General features: G+C 55.2%; 1 protein-coding gene across 1 annotated transcript in view; it reads left to right on the top strand.

The window, feature by feature from the left end:
* The window catches only part of BRD4 (bromodomain containing 4), a 37,455-nt gene extending 13,778 nt beyond the window's left edge, over positions 1–23,677 (top strand). Inside the window, exons 7-19 of the mRNA XM_055342741.1 lie at positions 2,654–2,863; positions 4,099–4,298; positions 4,641–4,936; positions 6,044–6,154; positions 15,571–15,623; positions 15,738–16,113; positions 16,800–17,387; positions 20,024–20,136; positions 20,236–20,398; positions 20,530–20,660; positions 20,805–21,010; positions 21,101–21,338; positions 21,671–23,677. Of these exons, the coding sequence (XP_055198716.1) occupies positions 2,654–2,863; positions 4,099–4,298; positions 4,641–4,936; positions 6,044–6,154; positions 15,571–15,623; positions 15,738–16,113; positions 16,800–17,387; positions 20,024–20,136; positions 20,236–20,398; positions 20,530–20,660; positions 20,805–21,010; positions 21,101–21,338; positions 21,671–21,739 (2,754 nt within the window). The 3' untranslated portion in view covers positions 21,740–23,677. The remainder of the gene's footprint in view (positions 1–2,653; positions 2,864–4,098; positions 4,299–4,640; positions 4,937–6,043; positions 6,155–15,570; positions 15,624–15,737; positions 16,114–16,799; positions 17,388–20,023; positions 20,137–20,235; positions 20,399–20,529; positions 20,661–20,804; positions 21,011–21,100; positions 21,339–21,670) is intronic.
* Positions 23,678–24,522: the final 845 nt, after the last annotated feature.

The raw sequence follows: 24,522 nt of genomic DNA on the forward strand, positions 1-24,522 counted from the left end.
CTCAGCGTCTCTGTCCTCCCCACAAGACCTTCGACCTAGGTACATCACATTTGGTTTTGGCATCCCCCCTCTTGCCTGGCTCTACACCCTTTCCACCCACTCTCCACTTGGCCAGCAGGATGCGCAGCTGGATTCATGTGTCACACTTTTGTCTCCTTTTGAGCCATCTTTGCTGGATCTCTGCAGCTGTTGGCATCATGTCCCCCACTCATCCTTAGTTTTCAAGTTTCTCACAAGCTCTCCACCATCCCTTTGCTGTTTCTACCTTAACACTTACACTTTTCAACTATTTGTGTTCGCTCCTTGAAGGCAGGGAGCACATCTTTTGTGTTTACCATTCAACAGACCCCAGTAGGCAGAACCTATCTCAGCCACTCGGGAAGGTTTTTCTGCAATAGCCTTTGACTCACTGGCACTCAGGCCCAAGTACATTTCCCAGGATGTCCTCCACTCGGGCCAGAGCAAGTGGAAAGAGGACAGGTCTTGCAGCTGGGCATGGCCAGGAAGCCAGGAGCCCCAGCTTGTAGGTCCTGCAATGCTTTCCCAGCTAGCCTGCCTGGATTCCTCTCTTGTGCTCTTTTCTGTTTGTGGTCTTAGGACCTTGGCAGGGCAGGGCCCGAGAATACCCTCGGAGTGGAAAGAGGCCCCAGAGTGATGAGTCCTGCTCTGCCCCCCCCACCCCCCACCCCGCATATGCCTTTTTCACAACAGCCACAGTCTGTTGCGGAGGAGCAGGAATGTCCTTGTGGGAAGGATCATGCTATCTGGCAGTTGGCAAGAGAGACTGGGTACATAGATAAGTGGCACAAGGCAGCTTCTACCTGGTAAAGGCTCACCTCCCCGCAACACTTGAGTGCTTGGCTGTACCTGCCACCCTCTTGGTGGGGTCTTGACACATCAGGCACACTCCTCTGGGCAGCAGGCCTGACTTTTCATGGATGCTCTTGTGGGTCTGTTGGTGACCTAGGGCTGCCCATATCCAGGGCACCGTGGGTCCCCTGCTCTGGTGTGAGCCCCTGTCTTCTCTGCAGCCTGGGTAGTGATTGTCTCTGCTCATTCCTTGTGTGTGTGTTTTCCGTTGCTCTCAGAACTGCTCCAGAATTTATTTCTGTATGTATTAAAAAGGTATTACTTACTCTTTCAGTACTTAGTCTAGGAGCAAAACTATTTAGACAGCAAAATCTAGGTTGTCACTTTGCGGAAAGGAGGAGCTGCCTTGGAGGAGGCTGAACTGAGGTGGTCTAGAGGCGAGGGGACAGCACGACAGTTGTGGATGAACCTACTCTATTGCCTGGGTCACCTTTCCAAGCTGCCTTGGGGAGGGGAAACCTGAAGCTATGTTTCCAGAGATAGCAGGAGAGGCTTCTAGGGCCAGCTGTGTTGAGTGTAGTCTGTTTGACACAGCAGCCCTAGAACTTGATTCCACAACCCTCCCATGCGTTGTGGGCTGTGCTGGAGTATTGACTCACACTTGGGGAAGGCCCTTCTCTTGTATAAAACACCATGTTGACTAACTTTTTCCAGGCTTAAAGCAGGTCTTAAAATCATGCTGGGAAGCTAGCTCTCTTCCTTTCACTGCTGTCCTCTGTCATCACTGGATTTATGATCACATTGCCCTCAGGATAGGAAGGGACTTGCCAGCTTGAGGACCGGGCTGCCCAGGCAGAGCTGCTGCCCCCCAAGCTCTATGACCCCACATGGAGTTCCATCAGATTCCTGGGTCTTAAAGAGTTGGAAGACGTCAGTCTCCTGGGATGAGATCCCGTGCTTAATAGCTTTGAGGCCTTTACTTGTGTCACTGGTACCTCACAAGATTTACTCCCTCCTGTAGCCTGTCCTCAACATCCCCCACAGTCACTCCTATAACTTTTACACTTTGCCGGGCATGCCCTGGAGACACCTCAGCCAGTGGCATGGCTCTACTCGGTTACATGCCCCAGAGATGATATGAGGAGTGGGGAGGTAGATTCAGACCCTTGCCCACTGAGCAGAGGCTCTGTTGCCTCACTGGCCATGGGTTCTGTGCCAGGCACACTTAGCACAGGGCAGGCTTTTGCATGTGCTGTTCCCTTTGCCTGGAATGCTCTCTCAAACTGGAGACCCCACCTCCTTGGAGGAGTGTGAACCCCAGGTGAGCAGAGGCTCCTGTTCTGTTCACTGCCGTTTCTTGGTGTCTGGCCCTGGCATACAGAAGGCTTCTTTGGGATGTGCTGAGTAAGTACCAACCTAACAAGAGCCTCAGGGCACTTTTTGTGGGTCCTTCCTTTGACCTGCCATCTGATCTGCATTCCCTAGGTAGATGTCCTTAGTGGGCCCAGCTGCTTCCTGTAACCTGGGCCATACGTACATACCTGGACTGTGTCTCCAGGGAGTAGTGAGTATGTCAGAAACACATTTCTTTTCAAAGTGAAATTTGTGAGGAGTGTTGAAAGAGCTGGCAAGGGGCCTTGGCCCACTCCTTGCCTTAGTGGACAGGTTTGGTTGGGGGTGGTCAGCATCAGCCCAACCCTCTTTGACCCTTCCACTTACCTCCTGTTGAGTCAACCCCAACCACCAAAGAGGCTGTGGTGATGCTGAGCCACATCCTCGGCAGTGCCATCACACATGCCTGGGCACCTGGGAGCCCTCATGGGCATGGCTTCTCCCCCACCAGGATGTGTTTGAGATGCGCTTTGCCAAGATGCCAGATGAGCCAGAGGAGCCTGTGGTGGCTGTGTCCTCCCCGGCGGTGCCACCCCCCACCAAAGTGGTGGCCCCACCCTCATCCAGCGACAGCAGCAGTGATAGCTCCTCAGACAGTGACAGCTCCACTGATGACTCTGAAGAGGAACGAGCCCAACGGCTGGCAGAGCTCCAGGAGCAGGTAAGGACGTGGGCGGCCCCATTCCCAGTCCCCCAGAATCCATAGACTGGGCAGTCTCCACAAGATGGGAGTTCTGAGTTCCAGCAGAAGCAGAATTCCCACTGGTTCCCTTGAGGAATGTGGGGTTTAGGAGTGCTGGCCTCAGGATGCCTAGGTGGCTTAGCGGTTTAGCGCCTGCCTTTGGCCCAGGGCATGATCCTGGAGTCCCTGGATCGAGTCCCACATTGGGCTCCCAGCATGGAGCCTGCTTCTCCCTCTGCCTCTGCCTCTGCCTCTGTCTCTGTCTCTGCCTCTCTCTCTCTCTCTCTCTCTCTCTCTCTCTCTCTGTCTCTTATGAATAAATACATAAAATCTTTTTTTAAAAAAAAGTGTGTAGTCGAAAAATTTGTGTCTAACTTCCCCAAAAAACTTAGCAATAGTCTATTCTAGACCAGAAGCTTTATAACGTAGTAAACTAATACGTATTTTATAGGTTACATGTATTATATACTGTATTCTTTTTTTTTTTTTAAGATTTTATTTATTTATGAGAGATACACAGAGAGGCAGAGGGAGAAGCAGACTCCATGCTGGGAGCCCAGTGTGGACCTTGATCCTGGCACCCCAGGATCATTCCCTGAGCCAAAGGCAGATGCTCAACCACTGAGCTACCCAGGCATCCCTATGTACTGTATTCTTAACAGTAAAGTAAACCATTAACAAAGTTAAAAAATGGTAAGAAATAGAAGATACACTTATAGTACTGTATTGATTGGGGGAAAAATAAAGCCACATGTAAGTAGCCTGCACAGGTCAAGCCTGTGTTGTTCAAGAGTCAGTTGTACATATATGGGGGTGGGGAGACATGGCTGTTCTGCGGGCAGAGGTGAGGCTTCTAGATCCTTTCAGTATCTGGAAGGAGGTGCCTGAACCAGGATGTCCATCTCTCCTATGGCCCTACAAGCCAAACATCAGGACCTAAGTACCTAGCTTCTTAGGGACCCTCTCCTGGATGGCTGTGGAGCTCGGTATTGGTCAGCTTGGGCAGCCCCTCTAGCAAGGAGGGACACTGGCCACCCTTGCAGTCTGTGGCCTGGGTCAACATGAGCACTTTGAAAATCTGGTGAGGCAGCAGGTCACAAGCCTGAGGGCCAGCCCCCTCTCTGGGCTTCCCTTTTCCCTTGCCCCCTGACGCCTAGAGGTCCACACAGAGACCAGGATGATGGGTGTGGGTGTCTTGCTTGTCTGCTCCACAGCTCAAAGCCGTGCACGAGCAGCTTGCAGCCCTCTCCCAGCCCCAGCAGAACAAACCAAAGAAAAAGGAGAAAGACAAAAAAGAAAAGAAAAAAGAAAAGCACAAAAAGAAGGAGGAGGTGGAGGAGAATAAGAAGAGCAAAGCCAAGGAACTTCCTCCCAAAAAGACCAAGAAAAATAACAGCAGCAACAGCAATGCGAGGTCTGTGCCTGCCCTAGTCTGCCCTGGGTGGGGACCCCTGCCTGCCACGGTGGGTGGGGAGGCTTGCATCTCTACCCTTTCCTCTGGGATGGATCTTTGCTCTCCTGTTTTTGGAAAGGGAGGGAGGATAGTAGGTAGCACAGAGCAGGAGGTGAGGACAGGGCATGGTTTGCAGCCTGTCTCCAGTGAGTGCTCCCGAGAAGGTGCCAGCCTCCCCTGTGTTGCAGTGAAGGTCCTCTTGGTGGGAGTGTGGAAGCCATCCACCTAGCCCCAAATGGAGGAATGGGTGCCTAGCTTTCCCAGGACACTGTTCCTCACAGTGTCTGCATTGTCCCTTCATAGCAAGAAGGAGCCAGCGCCCATGAAGAGCAAGCCCCCTCCTGCATATGAGTCAGAGGAGGAGGACAAGTGCAAGCCCATGTCATATGAGGAGAAGCGGCAGCTCAGCCTGGACATCAACAAGCTCCCTGGCGAGAAGCTGGGCCGTGTGGTGCACATTATCCAGTCTCGGGAGCCCTCCCTCAAGAATTCCAATCCTGATGAGATCGAGATCGACTTTGAGACTCTAAAGCCGTCCACCCTGCGAGAACTGGAGCGCTATGTAACCTCTTGTTTGCGGAAGAAAAGGAAACCTCAAGGTGCCCTTGGGTCCCCCAGGGGCAGGGTGTATTCTCAGCCCTGGCCGCCCTGGCCGCCCTGGCCGCCCTGGCCGCCCTGGCCGCCCTGGCCGCCCTGGCCTTGAGAGAGGAGGCTAGCCACAGTTTACTTTTGCCTTCCACACGTGGTCCTCTCCCTGTGCAGACTGTTTTTCCAATTACAAAAGCTATCTTTGGCAAAGAAATCTCTGCGTGGGGGTGTGTGTGACATCCCTCCAGACCCTGGGCTATGGGTTCCATTCTTGGCCTCCTGGCTGGTACCTACCTGGGGCCCCAGCCTTGCGGTGTTCTGAGCAGCCCTGTTCTTACCTTGCCTCTGAGCCTCCCTCAAAGCCAGCCACTCCCACCCTGCCTTCACCTCTTTGCAAGGAGGGTAGGGGATGGGGTTGGGGGCTAGAGGAAGGGTGGTAGGGCAGCACTATCCCTGCCTGCTGTTCTGTAGTTCCACACAGCCCCCTCCATGACAGTCTGCCAAGCACCTCTTTCCTATTAGAAATGCCTTGTCACAGCTTTTGTCTTAAGACCAGTAGGACTTAGGATCCACATCAGATGTGGTGCATAATCTCTTTCCCAGCCCGGACTGCCTCCTGGGGTTCTCAGGCACCTCCCTGGGGTGCTGGACAGTGACGCTATGCCCTCGGTCTATACACCAAGGTCCTAGGAGACTCCCAGGGCTCTTTCATGTCTTGCTTTTTGTCTGCTGTCATGTCCCCTTTGGGTCCCCTTCACCCACTGTCTGAGAAGTAGCTAAGGGAGGCCCAGCCTAGCAGTCTCTCGTGTTAGGGAATTCCCTCCTGCTTTGTCTTGTACTTTGAGGAACCCAACACAGGGTATTCTGCAGAATCAGAGGGGCTTTGAAATTCTGTTATTTAGCCAAGTTTGGGCTGGTGTATAGTAGGCTAGCAGCTTACCACCGGGAAGTGTGAGACTGGAAGGGACTCTTAGCAGCAGCAGCCGCCACCCTCTGGCTCACAAGACACCAACTCTCTGCTGGCCTTTCTTACAGGCTGTTGGGATGTGTGCATGGCTAACAGCAGCCTCCTAGGTCAGTGCCCTACCTGACTCAGTCCCTGTTGCTTTTTATTACAGCTGAGAAAGTTGACGTGATTGCTGGCTCCTCAAAGATGAAGGGCTTCTCGTCTTCAGAGTCGGAGAGCACCAGCGAGTCCAGCTCCTCTGACAGCGAAGACTCTGAAACAGGTTAGGTGTCCTCCTTCGTGTTTCATTGCATTCCTGACTGTGTTAGGCTTAGTCATATGTCTGGGCTGCTAGAGACCAGAACCTTCTGGGCCCTCTCATCTTAGAGGGCTGCTGTGGTAACCCTCCACATGGGGCAGTGGGTGACCCTGTATCCTGAGGAGGAGTTGCTCAGGGTATTGACAGTGCATAATACAGGGGGAGGAGAAGACTTTGGGTTTGGGGGCCCAGCTGGTATCATTGATCTTAGTGTGATCCTGCTCAGTCTTATGGTCTTCCCGATGTCACAGTGGCATGCAGCATGGCTGTTTGAGGTGATACGCTTTTTACCAGGTGTGGAGCAGTCTGCTTCCGGCTCTGCTGTCACCCCGCCCAGGCTCACGGCATTGCCATTCTTACCGGAGGGTGCTCATAGCTACATTGGCTGCTCCTAACTGTGCATGCACTTGGACCAGCGTGTCCTACGACCTCTAATGGTTCCCCTCTCCAGCTCCGTGGACCTGCATGTGTTTCCCTTGGTGCCCCAGCAGAGCCCACTGCCCACCAGACAGCAGCTTCAGTGTGGGGGATGGGAGCAAGTAAGGGCAGGTGGAGATGTTCAGAGCTGCGTGGTGGTAGGTAGGGATTGTGCATTCCTCCAGATGCATGCTCTTCTGATTATTCTTGGGGAGCAGGCAGATGCTCACACTGGTCTGGAGGAGAGGCTAGGGAAGGAGCCTGGCAAGCAGCCTGGCGCTGTGAGATGGAGCTGGCCATGTATGTCTGGGTTGCCCCTGGGCAGGTCTAGCTCCATCAGCTGAGCAGACCATCTACAGACCACTGGGGAACCAGCTCCTGGGGCCTTAGGCATGCACCTCCAGGCAGGCTGTGGTATGTGTATCCACAGTGGAAAATGTGTTTGGGCAAAGACCCCTGGTATTTTCTTTCATAGACCTTTCTCATCTCGGGCATTTTATTCTGATTGGAAATAAATAAATAATAAACCCCACTTAATCAGTTCATGAAAGTAATGTGATCTGATTGTGCCAAGGAAGTGTGAGTGAGGATCACTCACAGCAGCTGAGTGATCCCACTCCAAGGTGTTTGCACACACAGGTCCTCGGGTGAGCTCAGCCTGCATCTGTTCAGGGAAGCAGAGGACGACAAGAGGGCTTGTCACTGGGCCTTGTCACTCTTCCTCTCTGCTTTCACAGTAAAGGGCACCAGGCTTCCCTAGTGGGTAGGAGGCTTACCTTGGGGTGGGTTAAGAGCTTCTCCAGGACTCCAAATTCTATGGACCACCTCATTTCCAGTGGGCTCAAATGAGATTCATTAAGCTATATTCTGTATTTATTGATCTCCACTGTATGCAGAGACTGCTATGGGCAGTTTGCTGTCCTGTCTCCATCCCTTGCCTTTTTTCTTCCTTACCAACCCCCTCCCCAATAGTTATTCAGTCTATCAACCAGCAGGGGGCGCCACACCCCATGCTTGTTTGGAAGGGCTTGGCGCTGAGCCAGGGCCCACTGCCCTCAGCAGGATGAATGGCGATATTCTTGGGCTCAATTAGCATTCCTGGTGGCCACTGACTTCTCACTTTCGGTGCCAGCCACGCCTTGGGTTTTCCTTTGCTCTGGGCTTTGCCTTTGCTCTGGGCTTTTGCACCTCCTGCAGTTCCTAGCAGGCTGCTCCTACTAGGGGTTTCACAGCCTTTTCTCCTCTAAGGCCAAAAGAAAACCCCAAAGATTGGAATTGGCAGGGGACCTGATTGTTACAGTGCAGTTTGACTGAGGGTAGGTTGCTTTGACCCAGACGTGGCACCTGATCATCAGGTCCTGATTGTGAGTCTTTAACTGTGGCCTTCATCCCTGATCCCCAAGCTCTTCTTTGGGGTATGTTTGCTTGAGGAGGGGTTTCTCTTGGGCTCTTGAGTGCCGTGCACCCACCTCCTCCTGTGTGCCGTGGGGTAGCTGTGACGGCATCTCCAGCAGCTCTTGACTGCTGAGATTATTTTTCCCTTTTTGTCCCCCCTTTGAAAGAAATGGAAAGATTGTGCAACAAGTAATCTGAGATTCCTGGGAACAGCTGTCTGGGCGGGAAGGAGGGTGAGATTTACAGTCTCTGAGCCGCCGGCCTGCAGGCTCCCAGGCTCCAGCAATCCGGCCCCGGTGGCTTGCTCGGCTGCTTCCGGCTCATCCCTCTTTCCAGGCACCCTCCCCACCTTGAGTCTTGTGAGGCTCCCATTTGTCTTCAAAGTCTTGGCTTTTCCTTTGCCATATATGTGCACTGGGGAGCTCTGTTGTGGGTTGACTGGGTGCTGCTATTCTCAGGAGAGAACCACCCTGTGGGTTTGTGCCCTGGGGCTCCGACCCTGTCTCCCCCAAAGTGGGAGCTTGCACTTCTGAGCCACTGAATGCAGCTATCCCCCACCCCATCCTACACATGCTTCCAGGGCAGCTCCTCCAGCAGCTGCTCAAGCTGGGTCCCTGGAGCTAGGCAACCCTGATGTCTGTGACCAGTGGGGAGAGGGCAGGGAGGGGGACACTGAAGGTATTTCATTTGGTCTTTGGGGGCTTGTTTTGCCCTCCTTGTTCTTGTGTTTCCATTTGGACTGGAGCCGAAATTCCTGAAAGAGCCTATTTTTGTCACTTGTGCTAAGGGTTATTTCTGCTGACAGGGCCCAGATATGAATCACCAAAAGAAACCAAACAGAGGCACAAAATTGGGGGTTGGTGGTGGTGTGAAGGTTGCATAGGTCCCTCATGACCGGTCTTCATAGATAAGGATGCTGTGGGCTCCTCAGGGCACGGGGCTGGTCTGTGGGGCCAAGCTGTAGTTAGGGAGGTGGTGTGCCCACAGATAGGGATTGGGGGATGGAGAGATGAGGTGGGGTGGACTTCCCTAGTTCAGTTCCCAGGCCACCATGTGTTATGTGTCCTATCTCCTCCCCTGCCAGCCCAGAAGCATGCTGTTGGCCAGTCCCACCACATCCTCTGAACCCAGCTATTACTTGGGTTGTGGTCTTTTGTTGAGCTTCAATTCTGGCTCAAGTCTTAATCTGCTTCAGGGTTCAGTACTGAGACAGGACAGGCAATACAAATGCCACTTTCTTACTTGCCCCTAAGGCATTTGTAGACCTTGGCTGGGCAAGCCAGAGGTGAGTGCCCTAGTTCTCCCTTTTCCATGGCCATCCCAGGTGGGCTGTGGACAGAATTGTGGCCTCCCGATCTCCTCTCTGGCTCATGGAGCCAGGAAGGATGTCCTAGGACTCTGTCCAGCTTTCTGTTCTATCACATTGTTGATGATGGACTCTTCCTACATGCTATATCTATGGGTCTTTCTGGGCAGAGTGGACATAAAATTCATGTCCCTCTTAGGAGCACATACTCCTACCCCAGCTACCTGGAATGGGACGGGTTCGGTTCGGGCAGGGCTCTTGGATTTGGGCTGGTCTTCTAGTTGCAGTGGGAGCACACACCAGTTATTTTCGTCTCCTTGTTTCCTTTTCCCAGGATTGGAGCATGTGGGTGTTTCTTAATAGCTCCAGGGGAAAAAGGAATGCTTGATGTTTTGGAAAGATTTGAGCCGGAAAGTGCAGACAGAGGCCATGAGGCGTTCTTCCCAGACAACCAGCCTCGGCTTCCGACCCCTGGGGTCTTTGAGGGACTGGATCCCAGTCCCATCTTGGGGCCCAGTGCTGCCCTCTCCAAGGGTGTGATGCTCGCTCTTGGGAAAAGGGAAAGGGGGTGGGGGAAAGGAAGAGACCTGGAAGTTGGAACTGTAGCTGGTCTGCCTGTACTGTCAGGTGACCCCTCATACACCCACATGCAGGGGTTGCAGCTGGAAGGACTTTGGGGCTTCGTGGGCGAGGATGAGCCTTGTGGAATGTGTCTTAAATGATGGGCTGGCCGGTGGGTGGGTTTTTCCCACGCGCACACTTGAACATGGGAGTGTGTTGGTTGCATCCATGACTAGCAGAGGCATCTGCTCTGCTGTGTGGGTGGGAACATGCCCCACACCCCTCTCTGGTCAAGGGGAAACACACTTGATGCCCTGAGAAAAGAAGAATAGCTTTGCTCCTCGGCCTGTCTTCATTTTTTTTTTTTCTCCTCTCCTTGACCGTGTGTGTAATTGCTTCCTCTTTTTATGACTTCTTTGTTTGTTGTTGTTCCTTGGGGTTTTTAGGAATCAGAAATGAGGCTGTTAGAGGCTCCTGTACTCCAGATAGGGTTTTCCTATCTCTACCCAGGGCCTGAGAAAGAGCTGGCATCACCTTCTTGATGTAGACAGTATACAGAAAAGCAGGTCCAGAGGGGATGGGCTCAGAGTTAGGGGGGGTGCCTGATGGTCATGGCACACCTGGCTAGTCTTCAGGAGTGATGGCAAGTAGGGCAGGCAAGGGTGCCTCTCAGATTCAAAAACCAGTAAAGGAAATGCCAGCCTGTGCTCAGGGTACCCATAGAACTTGTTACTGGAAGCAGTTGTTCTGTGTAGAAGCATAAACAAGGCTCTGGGTGATTTTGGAGATGTCCACATGTGCTGGAACTGTGGCCTTTGTAAAAGGGAAGGTGGGTCCATCGCCGACAGTAGCTGGCCAGGCAGGGGGCAGGGCTCTTAGGCTCCGGCGCCGTTCTCTCGTGCCCTGTCAGCAGGGCACAGGGAGGCTGGCTCGGTCTGTGGTTCTTCTGTTCTTGTGACTTGAACGGTACATTCCACACCATTTCTCTCACACTGGTTTCTCTCTCCCTCTATGTAGGTCCTGCCTAATCATTGGACACGGACTCTTAATAAAACGGTCTTCAGTTCCAGATTCCTTCCCAGCAAGCTATAGCTTAAGTCCATTTTCTTCTGTGAAAGGGACAGGACTCCATCAAGTTATGGAATTCCTCAGAGCCCTGGGCCTGTCCCCCGGGGTGGATTAGTCATGTCCAGCAGTACACGCCTAGTCCCGCCTCTGGGAAGGCTGCCTGCTTGGCTGGCCACCCGGGCCTCCTGTGTAAAGACTGCCTGGCTGTCCTGCCCAGCCTCCCTGGTCGCCTGGGGTCTTCTGGGTGGGTGGCATCTCCCAGTGGGTAATGACAATCCGCCCTGCACACACATACATGTGGTGCTGCTCTGTGTGCAAGGTCCCATCACAAGTATGTTTTCTCTCTTCATCCCTCCCTCTTTTTCTGGATCCTAACTGCTTTCCTCCTGGACCTTAAAATGACGTTAGCCCAGAGAAAGTCTCTCAGCCTAAGGAAGAATACTCTAATATCTAGAGCTTTCCCCCAGTGAGGAGCAGGGGCCTCAGGGGCAAGCATAGTGGGGCCTGAAAGCTCATGGGGCTGTCCCTCAGCATGTCCTGTCTGTGGTGGCTAGTGAGGCTCCATCAGCTATCAGCTAGAGGCTGACCCCAGCTACGGCTGACTCCCAGACCCCTGGAGTCTTCCTTCTGTTTTCATTGTTCCATTGTTGCCTGTTGGGCATTTTCCCAACTTTTTTGGCCTCTTTGCCTAAAGTCATAGAGGGGAAAGTACCTCTTGGGCTGCCTCCCTGTCCCAAGTAATTAAAAGCAGGCTGCAGTGGGCAAGAGCTGCTTTCAGGAAGGTCACTGGTGAGGGTCACTCGAGGAGGAAGAACCACCATGTAGCCAGATGACCTAGCCCCTTGAGTCCATGATTCCTGTCCCCAGTGGGGTAGGGCAATGGGCTAGTGGATGAGAGAGGGTTTTCAGAGTCAGAGCACTGGACCAGTCCATAGTGAGGCTATCAGAGCCCTTGGGGCCTACTCCATGCACATCTCTGTGGGTTGTTGCCAGTGCAAGCACCCTCCCATTCTTCAGTGCCCTAAAATAATGACAGCCTCCCAGGGGTGGGGCAGGCCAGGGTGGCCGCATCATCCAAGCCCTCTGAGAGTCACTGAAAAGGATTTTTTTTGCTCTAAAAATAAATATCGGCCCTTTTTTGGTCATGAATCCAGCATTTCAGCAGAAAACTGCCTGATGAAATGTCCCCTAAGGAACAGCATCTGTGTTTTAGGGAGCGCTTTTTTTTGCCCCTTCCTTTTTAAAGTATAGTTTGTGTGTACTTCTTCGAGGCTTATAGCAGTTCCTTGGCATCCTGGAGCCTGCCTTCTGGAGCTGGAAGCAAGTTTGAGGAGGTGTAGTTCACCGTCAACAGGCCCTCAGGCACTGGCCGCCTCCTGTGCAGAAACCCTGGGACCCTTCTCTGGGACTTTGGGTTCTAGATCCAGCCCATCCAGAGCCTCCAGGGCCCTGCATTGATGCTTGCAAGTTCCTGGGCTGCGCTCTGATTCTCTGGCCAGTCGACTTCCAGTCAGGCCCCATTTGCCAGACAGACTATTTTGAGCTGCCCTTTGGCCTGTGCCTGATGTGTTCCCAGTGTAGCTTGGCCTGGCTGGAGCCAGGGGGCTTCATGCCCGGAGATTCCCACAGGACAGTTGGGAAGCTGTTGGCATTGTCTTTCTGGGAAGATTCTGCTGTCTTGGAACAAATGGCAGCCTGGATTCCCACAGTGTTGGCCTGTGTGCTGCTCCACCCCTTCCCATACTCGTGCACACCAGCTATAGTCACAGGCCAGCTCTCCTGCATGCTCTTTGCACCCTTGTTCTCTGGAGATCCTGGCCTCCTTGCCCATGGGGCTTCCATCTATCAGAGAACTTGGTCTTTAGACTTGAGCTGTCACCTGTCCCCAGTGCCCCAGGAATAGAGCAGAGGGAGCAGAACCCACTCACTCCTTCCTGGTAGCCTCCTGTGTGCAGACAGGGAAACGCCAACTGGGCCTTGACACAACCAGCCAGCCTGCAGGGCCTAAGGAGTTGCTATAGGAGGGGTAGCCTGGGCCTCCGCTGGTGCCAAGGCTCCCCCAGTCAGTTGAGTTGAGGGACTCTGTGCCTCTGCCCTGCCCTTACCCTCAATCCTGTCTCCTTCCCTTGAGTTGGGGGTGGGGGACGGGAGAAATCAGTGTTTTAACCAGATTTTACAAAAACGTTTTAATTCTTTGTACAATTACCATCCTATGTAAAGATGAAATTTGTGTTGAGTTCAAGATTTTCATGGAATAAAGATCACACAGTACTTGAGGCCATCTTCATGTAACCCTTTCTAGAGAGTTTTGTGTGGGGTGTCTTGGGGCTGGTGTGTTGTGAAGCTGTGCACTTCTGTCTTGTCTTCCTACCAGTAACTCCAACAGGAGGCTTGGGCCACGTGAGCCGGATGCAGCTGTCCCAAACAGGTTCTGGCACCCCTCGGTCCTCAGCACCGGCCCCCTTAGTGTCCTCTGGTCCTGGAGGTCTGCCCTATACCTCCCACTGGTTCTCCTACTCTAGGCCTGACCGCTTCCCCACCAGCACTTCCTCACGAAGACCTGGACCTGGGACACTTTCCAAGGCAGCCAAGACCTGCTCTCTGGAATTCCTGGGACCCCACTGCATTTTGTTCCCCCAAGTGCTCCTGTGGGCCTCTCTGCTCACGGCCTGCGGGGTGATAGCAAAGGTTCAGAGCCACCATCCCTCCTTTATGAAGGAAAAAAACAGTGCTTCCCCTGGGGCCATCAGATGACAGGCCACTCCAGCCCTCTCCCCACAACACAGAGTCTTCTGGTCAGACTTTACCCATTTGGCCCCTTTCTCACCCCAGCTTCCAACCCCCCGGCCTCCCAAAGGCCTGCCCAGTGTGTGATCACCTGTTCCAGCTTCCGTCGGTGCCCATCCTGGAGAGGACCCCCGGCACCTTCCTCCTGCACCCTTTGGCTCAGTGGCCTCTACATACCATGCTCTTCCCCAGTGCACACAGGGTCCCTTTGATCCTGGGCCTCATTCTCTGGTTCAGTGTGCCTCCTTTACCCTGCAGCTGCCAGCCCCATGGCCCTAATCATGCAGGTCACTCAAACTGTCCCTTTATTTATGTCCCTCCCACAAGAGTGTTCCTCTCACCTGGTTTCCTGCTGTGACCCAAAGAGCCCTGATCCCTCTATCCTGGCATCTCCAGTGTCCAGGTTTGAGGCTGGTCATGTGGTTCCCGCCGTGTCCCAGATGTCCCTGGTTGCTGCCATTTGTATGAGGACCTGTGTCTGTAGCTGCTGAGGTCTATGTCACACTGTCTTGTCTCTTGCATGGAGTGGTGAGCTCTTACAGGGCACGAGGTCCTCCCTCATCCCTTCTGGTAGTGTACCCTAGGCCTGGTGCCTCACAGAAGCTTAGCACGGCCCTCCATGAAGCAGCTGCAAGTGGAGGTAGTAAAGCATGTGTCCTCCCAACACCAGCAAGAGCCAGCACCCTGGCAAGGAACTCAGGGGGTGCCAGGCAAAGCCATGAAGTGTCTCTTGTTGACAGGAATTGGAAAGGCACCGTGGGTCCCATCTCCTACTTGGTGTCTTCATCATTTCCTAGCCCATAAATCCTGACTGGGCCTCCTCTCCCTCTCTGGGGTTTGCACACCAGCAATTCTTGGGGAGGGCCAAACAGCTGCCAAAGGATCCTTAGCATAAATCTGTGGAGTGGGTGCAAAGGTGGGTGTATGCCGTGGCTTCTGCACCTCCCTTGCAGGGGCAGGCCCACCCTGGATAAGTGTACACGGTGGTGGTGGCAGCGGCGGCCAGCTGCTAGCCTCGAGGGACCTGGACGCACACTGCAGGGAAAGCCCCGGCAGCATACTGTGTCCCAGCACGGGGACTTCCCTGAGGCCACTTTCCTACACAGAAGGGGATGTTGCTTGGTGCCCTCCCTTTGCTGGCTGTGGTAGTGAGCACCTTCCCCAAGTCTCCTCCTAGTCATTCCTGGGAGGCCAGCCTGTTTGCTCCCGCCCACCTCTCAAGTGCTCACTCTGCGGACAGCCCTGTCGGCATGGGCCAACACCACCACTCTGTGCATCTCTGCTTCCTCTGGGAGGATGGGAAGGAGCCAGCATAGAGGGCGATGCAGTTGGAGATTGCCATGTTGTTACTCTAGCTCTATGACAAGAGGCAAGTCCCTTAATTTCTCTGAGCCTCATTTGCTTGATCCATCAAACGAATTTGATCATTTCGAATGTCACGATTTTTCCACGGCAAAGCAGGTGACACTTGGGTCACCGTGATGGTGTCTGAACAGCAAGTAGGGGGAGACACTGGGCAGGAGGGTCTCCGTAGCTCAGCTCCCTGTGTACCCAGGTGTCATCCTTTAAGCGAGCCAGCTGGTGGTCTGGGAATTGGCGGGGAGGCTTTTCAGACATGGCCCCCACTAGGAAAAGCAACAGGCCAATGGGTAGGTGCCCCCCCACACACACGCCTTTCCCTTCCCCATGACTGACTCCCCTCCCAGGCAGAACCCAGCTACCCTCAGTCTCACCGTCACTGGCCCTTCTCCTGAACTTACCCTGTTTTCTCCTTGCTCTGCCTCCGAGGACAGCTCACACAGTCCTGTCCCCCCAGAGCCTCACCACCTTCTCTTTCCCTCTGCAGAGATGGCTCCGAAGTCAAAAAAGAAGGGGCACCCCGGGAGGGAGCAGAAGAAGGTACGTGGTCTCAGGGGTGTCTTCCAGCAGGTGAGCGTTGGCCACCTGCCCTTGTGGGCCCCGAGGGTACCCAGGTGTGTGCCGCCGGCCTGACGTCAGCCTGTCTGTCTGCAGCACCATCACCACCATCATCAGCAGATGCAGCAGGCCCCGGCCCCCGTGCCCCAGCAGCCCCCGCCGCCTCCCCAGCAGCCCCCGCCGCCTCCACCTCCACAGCAGCAGCAGCAGCAGCAGGCCCCGCCCCCGCCGCCCCCGCCTTCCATACCACCACAGGCAGCCCCCACGATGAAGTCCTCGCCTCCGCCCTTCATCGCCGCCCAGGTGCCCGTCCTGGAGCCCCAGCTCCCAGGCAGCGTCTTCGACCCCATCGGCCACTTCACCCAGCCCATCCTGCACCTGCCGCAGCCTGAGCTGCCCCCCCACCTGCCCCAGCCGCCCGAGCACAGCACTCCACCTCATCTCAACCAGCACTCGGTGGTCTCTCCTCCAGGTGAGCTGCAGCCACACCTGCCGAGGTGCAGGGAGGCCCTCTTCCCATCCTGCTTTTTTACTGTGACTAGGCACTCTGGGCAACCTGTGGATCTCCCTCCCACCCCACCCCCATAGTTGTCTTGCCTCCAAGAGGAGCTTGGTAGCTTCTCTGAGCTGTTAAGGAAATCATGAGCCACTGAGGCACAAGCTCTGCATAGAGTTACTGCTTTGATATGGAAGATACCGACTCATTTCTTTTGCTGGACTAGGCATTGTGTGAGATAGAAAAAAGATGTGCGCCCCTTCCCCTCCCCCTGCACCGCCACAGCTCCCAATTGGGAATGGAGATGCTGGGACACGCATGCACACACACACACACCCCACCCACAGACACCCCTGGGGAATTCAAGGAAGGCCTCCTCTGAGACCTGAAGGGCAAGTGTGAAAATAGGGAGCAGCTGAAGGGAAGGGGAAGAAGGTCGGGGGTACAGGGTGCAGAATGGCAGTGGTGAAGGAACACAATTTTGTGGACCTCTCTGGAAACTTCTTATTCTGGAGTTTGTGGGAACCCAAGGAGGGTGGGGCGAGATGGCTAGCTGGAGGGAAACTGGCAGGAGGAGGTCACGATGGAGCAGAAAGGCCGGGCTGGGGGCCATGGGGTGCAGAAGCTGTGAGCCTCACTGCCACGCTGTCCTGTCCTTCCAGCTTTGCACAACGCGCTGCCCCAGCAGCCATCGCGGCCCAGCAACCGAGCCGCCGCCCTGCCCCCCAAGCCCGCCCGGCCCCCGGCCGTGTCACCTGCCCTGGCCCAGCCACCCCTTCTTCCACAGCCCCCCATGGCTCAGCCCCCCCAAGTGCTATTGCAGGAGGACGAAGAGCCACCCGCCCCGCCCCTCACCTCTATGCAGATGCAGCTCTACCTGCAGCAGCTGCAGAAGGTGCAGCCCCCCACACCACTACTCCCTTCCGTGAAGGTGCAGTCCCAGCCCCCGCCCCCTCTGCCCCCCCCACCTCACCCCTCTGTGCAGCAGCAGCTACAGCAACAGCCACCGCCGCCACCCCCCCAGCCACAGCCGCCACCCCAGCAGCAGCACCAGCCCCCGCCACGGCCTGTGCACATGCAGCCCATGCAGTTCCCTACCCACATCCAGCAGCCCCCGCCGCCCCCGGGCCAGCAGCCCCCGCACCCGCCCCCGGGCCAGCAGCCGCCGCCGCCACAGCCCGCCAAGCCTCAGCAGGTCATCCAGCATCACCCTTCACCCCGGCACCACAAGTCGGACCCCTATTCTACCGGTAAGTTGACTCTTGCTCCTGGGTTCTGGGGAGGTTGGTGCTGGGCCTAGAGTTTTGTATGTAAGAAGCCAGGCTGGTCAGCTCATGCTCCAGGCTGAGGTGGGCCCAGAGCTCACCTGGTTGCAGAGGTGGCTGAAAGGGGGTGTTGGTGCTTCATGTAGCATTATCTGGGGTCTGTCTTGGCTTGCAATCTGAAATGTCAGGGAACAAGGTTCCCACTGATCCTTTTCTTAGAACTCACAAGTATTACAGTACATTGTGATCCTGCTAGGTGAGGAAGCCAGGAGCCCAGGGAGGCATCTAATCCTTTTCTGGAAGTCAGACCAGGCTTCCTGGAGGCGGTGATCAGAGGGTGAGCCAGAGCTAATTTAATAAACAGGGTGGGGAGTGACGTCCAGGCAGAGCTAGGGGCAGGCCTGGGCAGCGCATAGCGATCAGGTGGGGGGTTGGGGGGATGGGTATTTGAGAACCTGTAGGGATAGGTGCTCTGTTCTCAGCCAGGCTCGCCTGCTGGAGTCAGGGTCTCATGGGAAAGAATTGGGCTAAAGATGAAAGGTAGGTTGGGGTACATCTGGGAGCCGTTTCCTGTTCCCCTGTTCTGTCTCCAAACTGATCCAGGCTGCCCTTTTTCTATTGACAGCACTGATTGGGCCATACCCTCTTGCCTTTCTTAGCACTTGTTTTCTGAGTATCTGTGACCAAAACATGCTGGCTGGCCTCAGTGAGGGAATTGTTCCAGTCAGTGCCTCGTGGTGTGGTGATGGTGACATGTGAGGGTTGGGGTTGAGGCTCCTGGACTTGGCAGCACAGACCATGTATCCTGGCTAGGGAGCGCAGGTGCTGCCTGCAAATTGAACAACAAGGCTGTTGATCTTTGACTGTGAATGCTCTGAAACCTAGCAAAAGCTGCTGGGTGCCAAATGGATCATCGGATGCTCTGAGCCAAGAACAGCTGGCTGCCCTCCCTGGGAAAAGCTGGTGCTGGTCCTGGTCCCAGCAGCTGTGCAGCTGTGCCTGTTTTCACCCTTGAGGAAGGCCAGGCTTCTCGGGGGGTTGGGGGGGGGGGGACAGTGATGGATGGTCAGGACAGGAGATGGCTTCAGTAGAGCTAGTACTCCGGGTGGCACGTGTTCCTCTAGCCACCTATACTGTGAGTCCCCAGGCCTGCCTTCACTGAGCCACTGTGGCCTGGGATGGGTCACAGGAAACGGCTTAGGCTAGAGTGCAGCTGGGAACTTTGAGCCAAAAGGAGGTGCATCCCTGGGCACCTGGGCCATTGCAGGCACGACCCCTAAGCCACTTTGCCTCCCCTCAAGCTACTGGTGGGTGAAGCTGTTGGCAGGCGGGTGATAACCTACGAATCAGAGACCCAAGGATCTGCCTTCACCCAGGTCAAGCCTCAGCGGGTGCTGCTTGAGGGAGCCACCCGAGACAGGAGACTGTCACAGCCATGTGCCTGCAGATCCGTAGGCCTGGACTGGGGCTCCTAACACCAGGGCTGGCAGCCAAGGTGCAGGACATGGGCTGGTCCTCGCCACCATGTTGTCTCTGAGCAGCTGTTCTGCTTCTCTGGGGTTAGGGGCGAGTTCTGGCTCTAGAGAGAAGGGCAGGGAGGGTCCACTGTACCTGGGGCATTGTGGTTTATGCCAGGCCCAGGGGACTGGTGAAGGGCCAAGGGTGTTGGTGTCTCTGCTGGCAGACAGCAGTTGGAATCCGGCCTGGAAGAGGTCAGTGGAAGGGCCTGCCTGCAGAGCTTGGGTTAGGTGGTTCAGTGCAAGGCACAGGGCAGGACCAGGAGCAAGGACAATGCAGAGAGGTGGCCTTATTTTGTGGACAGCTGTGACCTGTCCCGTGCTGGAGCTGGCTAGAACCTGTCAGGGATTCAAGCAGGAGGATGTCTCCATGCCACAGTAGGCAGAAGAATGGAAGGCAGGACTTGGGGACTGTGAGCTAGGGCTGTTTTCTCACCAGTGAGGCTGAGGTGTCAGACTTCAGTGATTTGCTGGAGCTTCCCAGGCTCCTGCCTTGTGGCTGCCTAGATCTCCACCCCCCACCCCACCTCCGCCCGCCTTTGGTTTGAGGAGGGTGGGTGGGCTGGCCCAGTTCCTGTAAGAGCCACAAGCCGAGGACCTGTTCTGCCAGCTTGCTGTGGGGCAGGCCAGTTCTGCCTCTCCCTTCTGTGTGGGGCTTGCAGGCTGAGCTGTGTGGGGAGGGTCTCCTGGGGCCCTGGCCCGAGTCCCAAAGCGTTCATCCACGCAGGCTAGGAGGGACATAGAGGGACAGCTGGGAGCCCGGGCTGTCTGAGGTGACAGGTGTTCCTTGTATTTAACCCACACTGTGCCACAGAAACATTGGAGAAATTTTAAAAAGTATTCAGGCCCAGACCTTACCTGTGACCAAATACATCGGGATCTACACCTCTCAGAGATTCCTGATGATTCTGACACACAGGGGCATCAGACACCAGGACTCAGCTCATGACTCCACGAAGCCCTGCTGTACCCTGAGCTAGGGGCCTCAGGTGCCCAGGGCTCAGCCACTGGGTCTCCCCCCAGCTTAGGGTGGTGCCTGGCCAGACTCAGGCCAGTGGCCTCCACATGAATTCTTGCTGACGTACTCCTTGTCCCCTTTCCTAGGTCACCTCCGAGAAGCCCCCTCCCCGCTTATGATACATTCCCCCCAGATGCCACCGTTCCAGAGCCTGACTCACCAGTCGCCACCCCAGCAAAATGTTCAGCCTAAGAAGCAGGTAAAGGGCAGGGCTGGGCCATAGCCCCCAGGGCCTGGTGCGGGTAGATGCCAGAGGCACCTGCCTGCATCACCGGCCACCATCCCTGTGCAATCCCAGGAGATGCGTGCGGCCTCCGTGGTCCAGCCCCAGCCCCTGGTGGTGGTGAAGGAGGAGAAGATCCACTCACCCATCATTCGCAGCGAGCCTTTCAGCCCCTCACTGCGGCCAGAGCCCCCTAAACACCCAGAGAGCATCAAGGCGCCTGTTCACCTGCCCCAACGTGAGTGCCCTCTCTGCCCCCGGTCTGCTGTGGACGGGAGCTTTCTGTGGACTGGTTGATTCTGCCCCGCTAGGCTTGAGGGCAGAGGGGAATGGGCCCTGGCCCTGGCCCACAAGCTGTTTGTGTTCCAGGGCCCGAGATGAAGCCTGTGGACGTCGGGAGGCCTGTGATCAGGCCCCCTGAGCAGAACGCACCCCCACCAGGGGCCCCTGACAAGGACAAACAGAAACAGGAGCCGAAGACACCAGTTGCACCAAAAAAGGTAGGAACAGTGAGTCCCCATGCCAGGGTGGCTCCTTGTGTGTCGGGGGGCGGGGGGTAACCCCAGGCTTTGGGCCTCTTGGAAGCACTCCAGACTCGGCAGGGCCCCTCACCTCACCCACCGTGTGGTTTCTCTGCCTGGCAGGACTTGAAAATCAAGAACATGGGCTCCTGGGCTAGCTTGGTGCAGAAGCATCCCACCACCCCGTCCTCCACAGCCAAGTCCTCGAGTGACAGCTTCGAGCAGTTCCGCCGCGCTGCCAGGGAGAAGGAGGAGCGCGAGAAGGCCCTGAAGGCACAGGCCGAGCACGCAGAGAAGGAGAAGGAGCGGCTTCGGCAGGAGCGCATGAGGTGGGCTGGGGTCGCAGGCAGCGTGGGGCCTCTGGCGCCGGCGCTGCCCCTGTGCTGACCAGCAGCTCTGCTCTGCTCTGCTCTGCTCAGGAGCCGAGAGGATGAGGATGCGCTGGAGCAGGCCCGGCGAGCCCATGAGGAGGCACGCCGGCGCCAGGAACAGCAGCAGCAGCAGCGGCAGGAGCAGCAGCAGCAGCAGCAGCAGCAGGCCGCCGCTGTGGCCGCCGCCGCAGCCCCCCAGGCCCAGAGCTCCCAGCCCCAGTCCATGCTGGACCAGCAGAGGGAGTTGGCCCGAAAGCGGGAGCAGGAGCGAAGGCGCCGGGAAGCGGTGAGTGGGGAAGGAGGGACTTCTGGGTGGGGGTCCACTCTTGGAGGGGCTAGAAAGGGGACTGGGAACCTAGGGGTGAAGGCAGCCACTCCCTGAGAGGTAGGGAGAGCAGGGAGCCCAGAGGCTGGGTGCTCGGGACAGGACTCCTGCTCAACTGTGCTGTGTGGGCCTCGGGGCTTCCCAGGTGGTTCAGGCTCAGTCCCAGTGCCTGGAGATTTCTGGGGGTGGGCCCTGAGGGCATGGCCTATGCTGGAAGTTGTGGGGAGAGCTTGGAAGCCGTAGCGGGGGTCAGGTACCTAGTCTTACTCCTTCTTCCCTTCTCTCCACTCCAGATGGCAGCTACCATTGACATGAATTTCCAGAGTGATCTATTGTCAATATTTGAAGAAAATCTTTTCTGAGAGCACCTAGGTGACTTCTGACTTTGATTTTCTGGCAAAACATGGACTCTCCATAGTGTTAGGGGCGGCAGTGGAGGTGGTAGCAGCGGCAAGGGGGTGTCTCCGGGCCTGGCCCTCCTGCATGCTATGCCCGGGGCAGGCCTGACGGGCAGCTGAGGATCGCAGAGCCTGTCTGCCTTACAGCCAGCCGGACGTCCCGCCACCCACCACCCCCTCACAGGACGTCAGCTCACAGCACGCCTCTCCACAAGCAAGTGCCGGCCAGACCCAAGCCGTGTGTCCCCGCGTGCGGGGCAGAGGCCCTGCTCTCCGCCAAATGTCTACACAGTATACACAGGACATTGTTGCTGCCGCCACCGTGACTGGTTTTCTGTCCCCGAGAACGTGACGTTCGTGACATCCTGCCCACCAGGAGTCCTTCCCCCACACCCCAGCCACCACCGCCCGCTCCCAGGAGGCCAGGGCAGGCCCGAGCGAGCTGGAGGCGGGCGAGGGCGTCGGCCCACCCCCTTGCTGGCACTGACTTTGCCTTGAACAGACCCCACCCCTTCCCTCCCCCCACAAGCCTTTAATCGAGAGCCGCTCTCTGTAAGTGTTCGCTTGTGCAAAAGGGAATAGTGCCGTGGAGGTGTGTGTGTGTCCATGGCAATTTGGAGCGAGGTGACTGTCACACGCGCGTGTGTGGGCCGGCCTCGCCCAGTGAGTGAGGCCACCAACCAAAGTCAGTTCCTTCCCACCTGTGTTTCTGGGTTTTGTTTTGTTTTTGTTTTTTTTTTTTTGTTTTGTTTTTTGTTTTGTTTTGTTTTTTTTTTTCTATATATATATATTTTTTTGTTGGATTCTATTTTATTTTTAATTCTCTCTTCTCCTCCAGACACAATGGCACTGCTTATCTCCGAAATGGTGTGATCGTCTCCTCATTGAGCAGCGGCTGCCACCGCGCTGTGGGTAGTGTGTGACCGTGGCTGTACTGTGTAGTGAACATAGTTGGCATATCTTTGTTTGAAGTTTGTTGGTGACTCCACCAAACTGGTGTAAAAAATTTCAAAAAAAAAAAAAAAAAAAACCCACAAAAAACAAAACAAAACACACAAAACACACACAAAAAAAACCCTGCCTATATTTTACTCAGTTTCAAACTTTATTAGTCTGTTTTTAATTATAAAGCCATGTTTTCTTTTCCCTCCCCCCCCCCTTGTTTGTTTTTAATGTCAAATCTGTTTGAGTTGCTTTTTTACCAGGAAAGGAAGGGCCAGGGCATGAGGCGGGCTCCGGGGGCTGGGGAGCCACAGACTACCGAGGTAGAGGCTCCCCACCCAGCCCGACCAGCCGGCTGCCCCTTCCCCCACTTTTTTTTTTTTTTTTTTAAATTTTATAATTGGAGCCCTTGGTGAGATTACGTGTGCCATGAGAACCCACTCTACACCACGACGCTGGTGCCTCAGTGTTGGCCAAACTCTGGAGTCACTGACTGGTTTGACTTTCATACGGTGAATATGCATTTGGTCTGTACTGATCATGGAATAAACACATCTCTCTTTTTTAATGCTGGCGTCTTCCTGACATTTCTTTTTGAACCACCTGTTGCCTAGGCTAGGCCCAGGGCCCCCCCCCCCGCCCCCCGGATTCCCAACCACCTTTGTACAAGAGTTACCATAGAGTTACCATCAGGGGCCACCTAGGCCAGCTCCTGTGACCAAGCTGAAGCTGTGACAGGGAGCCCAGGTACCCATTCTTCCTGTGGACCCTGGCCTTCTAGGTGGGTAACGTGCTCCAGCAGAACCTGGTCAAACTCCAGACAGTATTCTTCCCCTTGCCCTCCTCCATCCTGGTCCTCCACTCACCAGAGGACTTGGGCCGCTTCTCCCACCCTGCCTGCCTCTACCTTAACTACTCCTTTCATTTAAGCTCAGGGTTAACCAGATGTTCTTAGATAAGTGTACCCATCCCCAGTAGGATCCTCCCCTCCCATGCATGTAGACACACACACACACATTCCTACCCAAGAGAGCCTGTCATGTGGCTGCCCTGCTGCCCTCGTCTGGGTGCCCACCAGTGTGCCATGGGGCAAGGGCAGTACTCCGGTGGCCCCTAGGATGTAAGATGAAAGTATATCATTTATGTGTGCAGAGCCGCAAACTGAAACCTTCCTAGCACTGTTTATTAACCCATATCCTCCCGTTTTTCAACCACAAAAGCCCTTGTATCATCTTGTGTTTGGGATCTGCGAAATCTCCGGGCAAGGTATAGTTCAAGCATCCAGCCAGCCCCAGTTGCCTCCCTGACCCTGCCTCCACCCTGACAGCAGGCACTTCCTCATGTGCAACTGTGCTGGTTCTAGTGGGACTTATGTTTAGGTTCTTTGGGGTTTCTTCCATCTCTTCCCACCCTCTCATTTCTGTTCCGTGTTTTGTTGGGTAACTCCCCCAGGCCAGGTCCGACTGTTTAGCTGGAGAAATGGTTTTGTCTGCACCTTTTTTCTAAAGATTTAACTCTGCCATGGCCCTCTCCACACTTCCCTGATGGGTGTTTCTCTAACTGGGTTGTAATTAGAACTTGGATCTACTATTTAATTTCTCTGGCCATTTCCCACTCCCTCCCACAGTACTAGAAATCTTAGTCCTATACAAGAGTAAGAGGTGTGTACAAGCCCCCACTGTACTGTATGCACGGATCGCTTGGCCAATAATTATGTCAGTGAATCTGAGACTTGTATTAAACACTTTAGACATTTGTAGAAGGGAATTCGTAGACTTTTCACTTATATACTAAAGGTTTTTTTT

This window comes from Nyctereutes procyonoides, unplaced genomic scaffold (genome assembly GCF_905146905.1).
Source record: "Nyctereutes procyonoides isolate TBG_1078 unplaced genomic scaffold, NYPRO_anot_genome, whole genome shotgun sequence".
Lineage (NCBI taxonomy): Eukaryota > Metazoa > Chordata > Mammalia > Carnivora > Canidae > Nyctereutes > Nyctereutes procyonoides.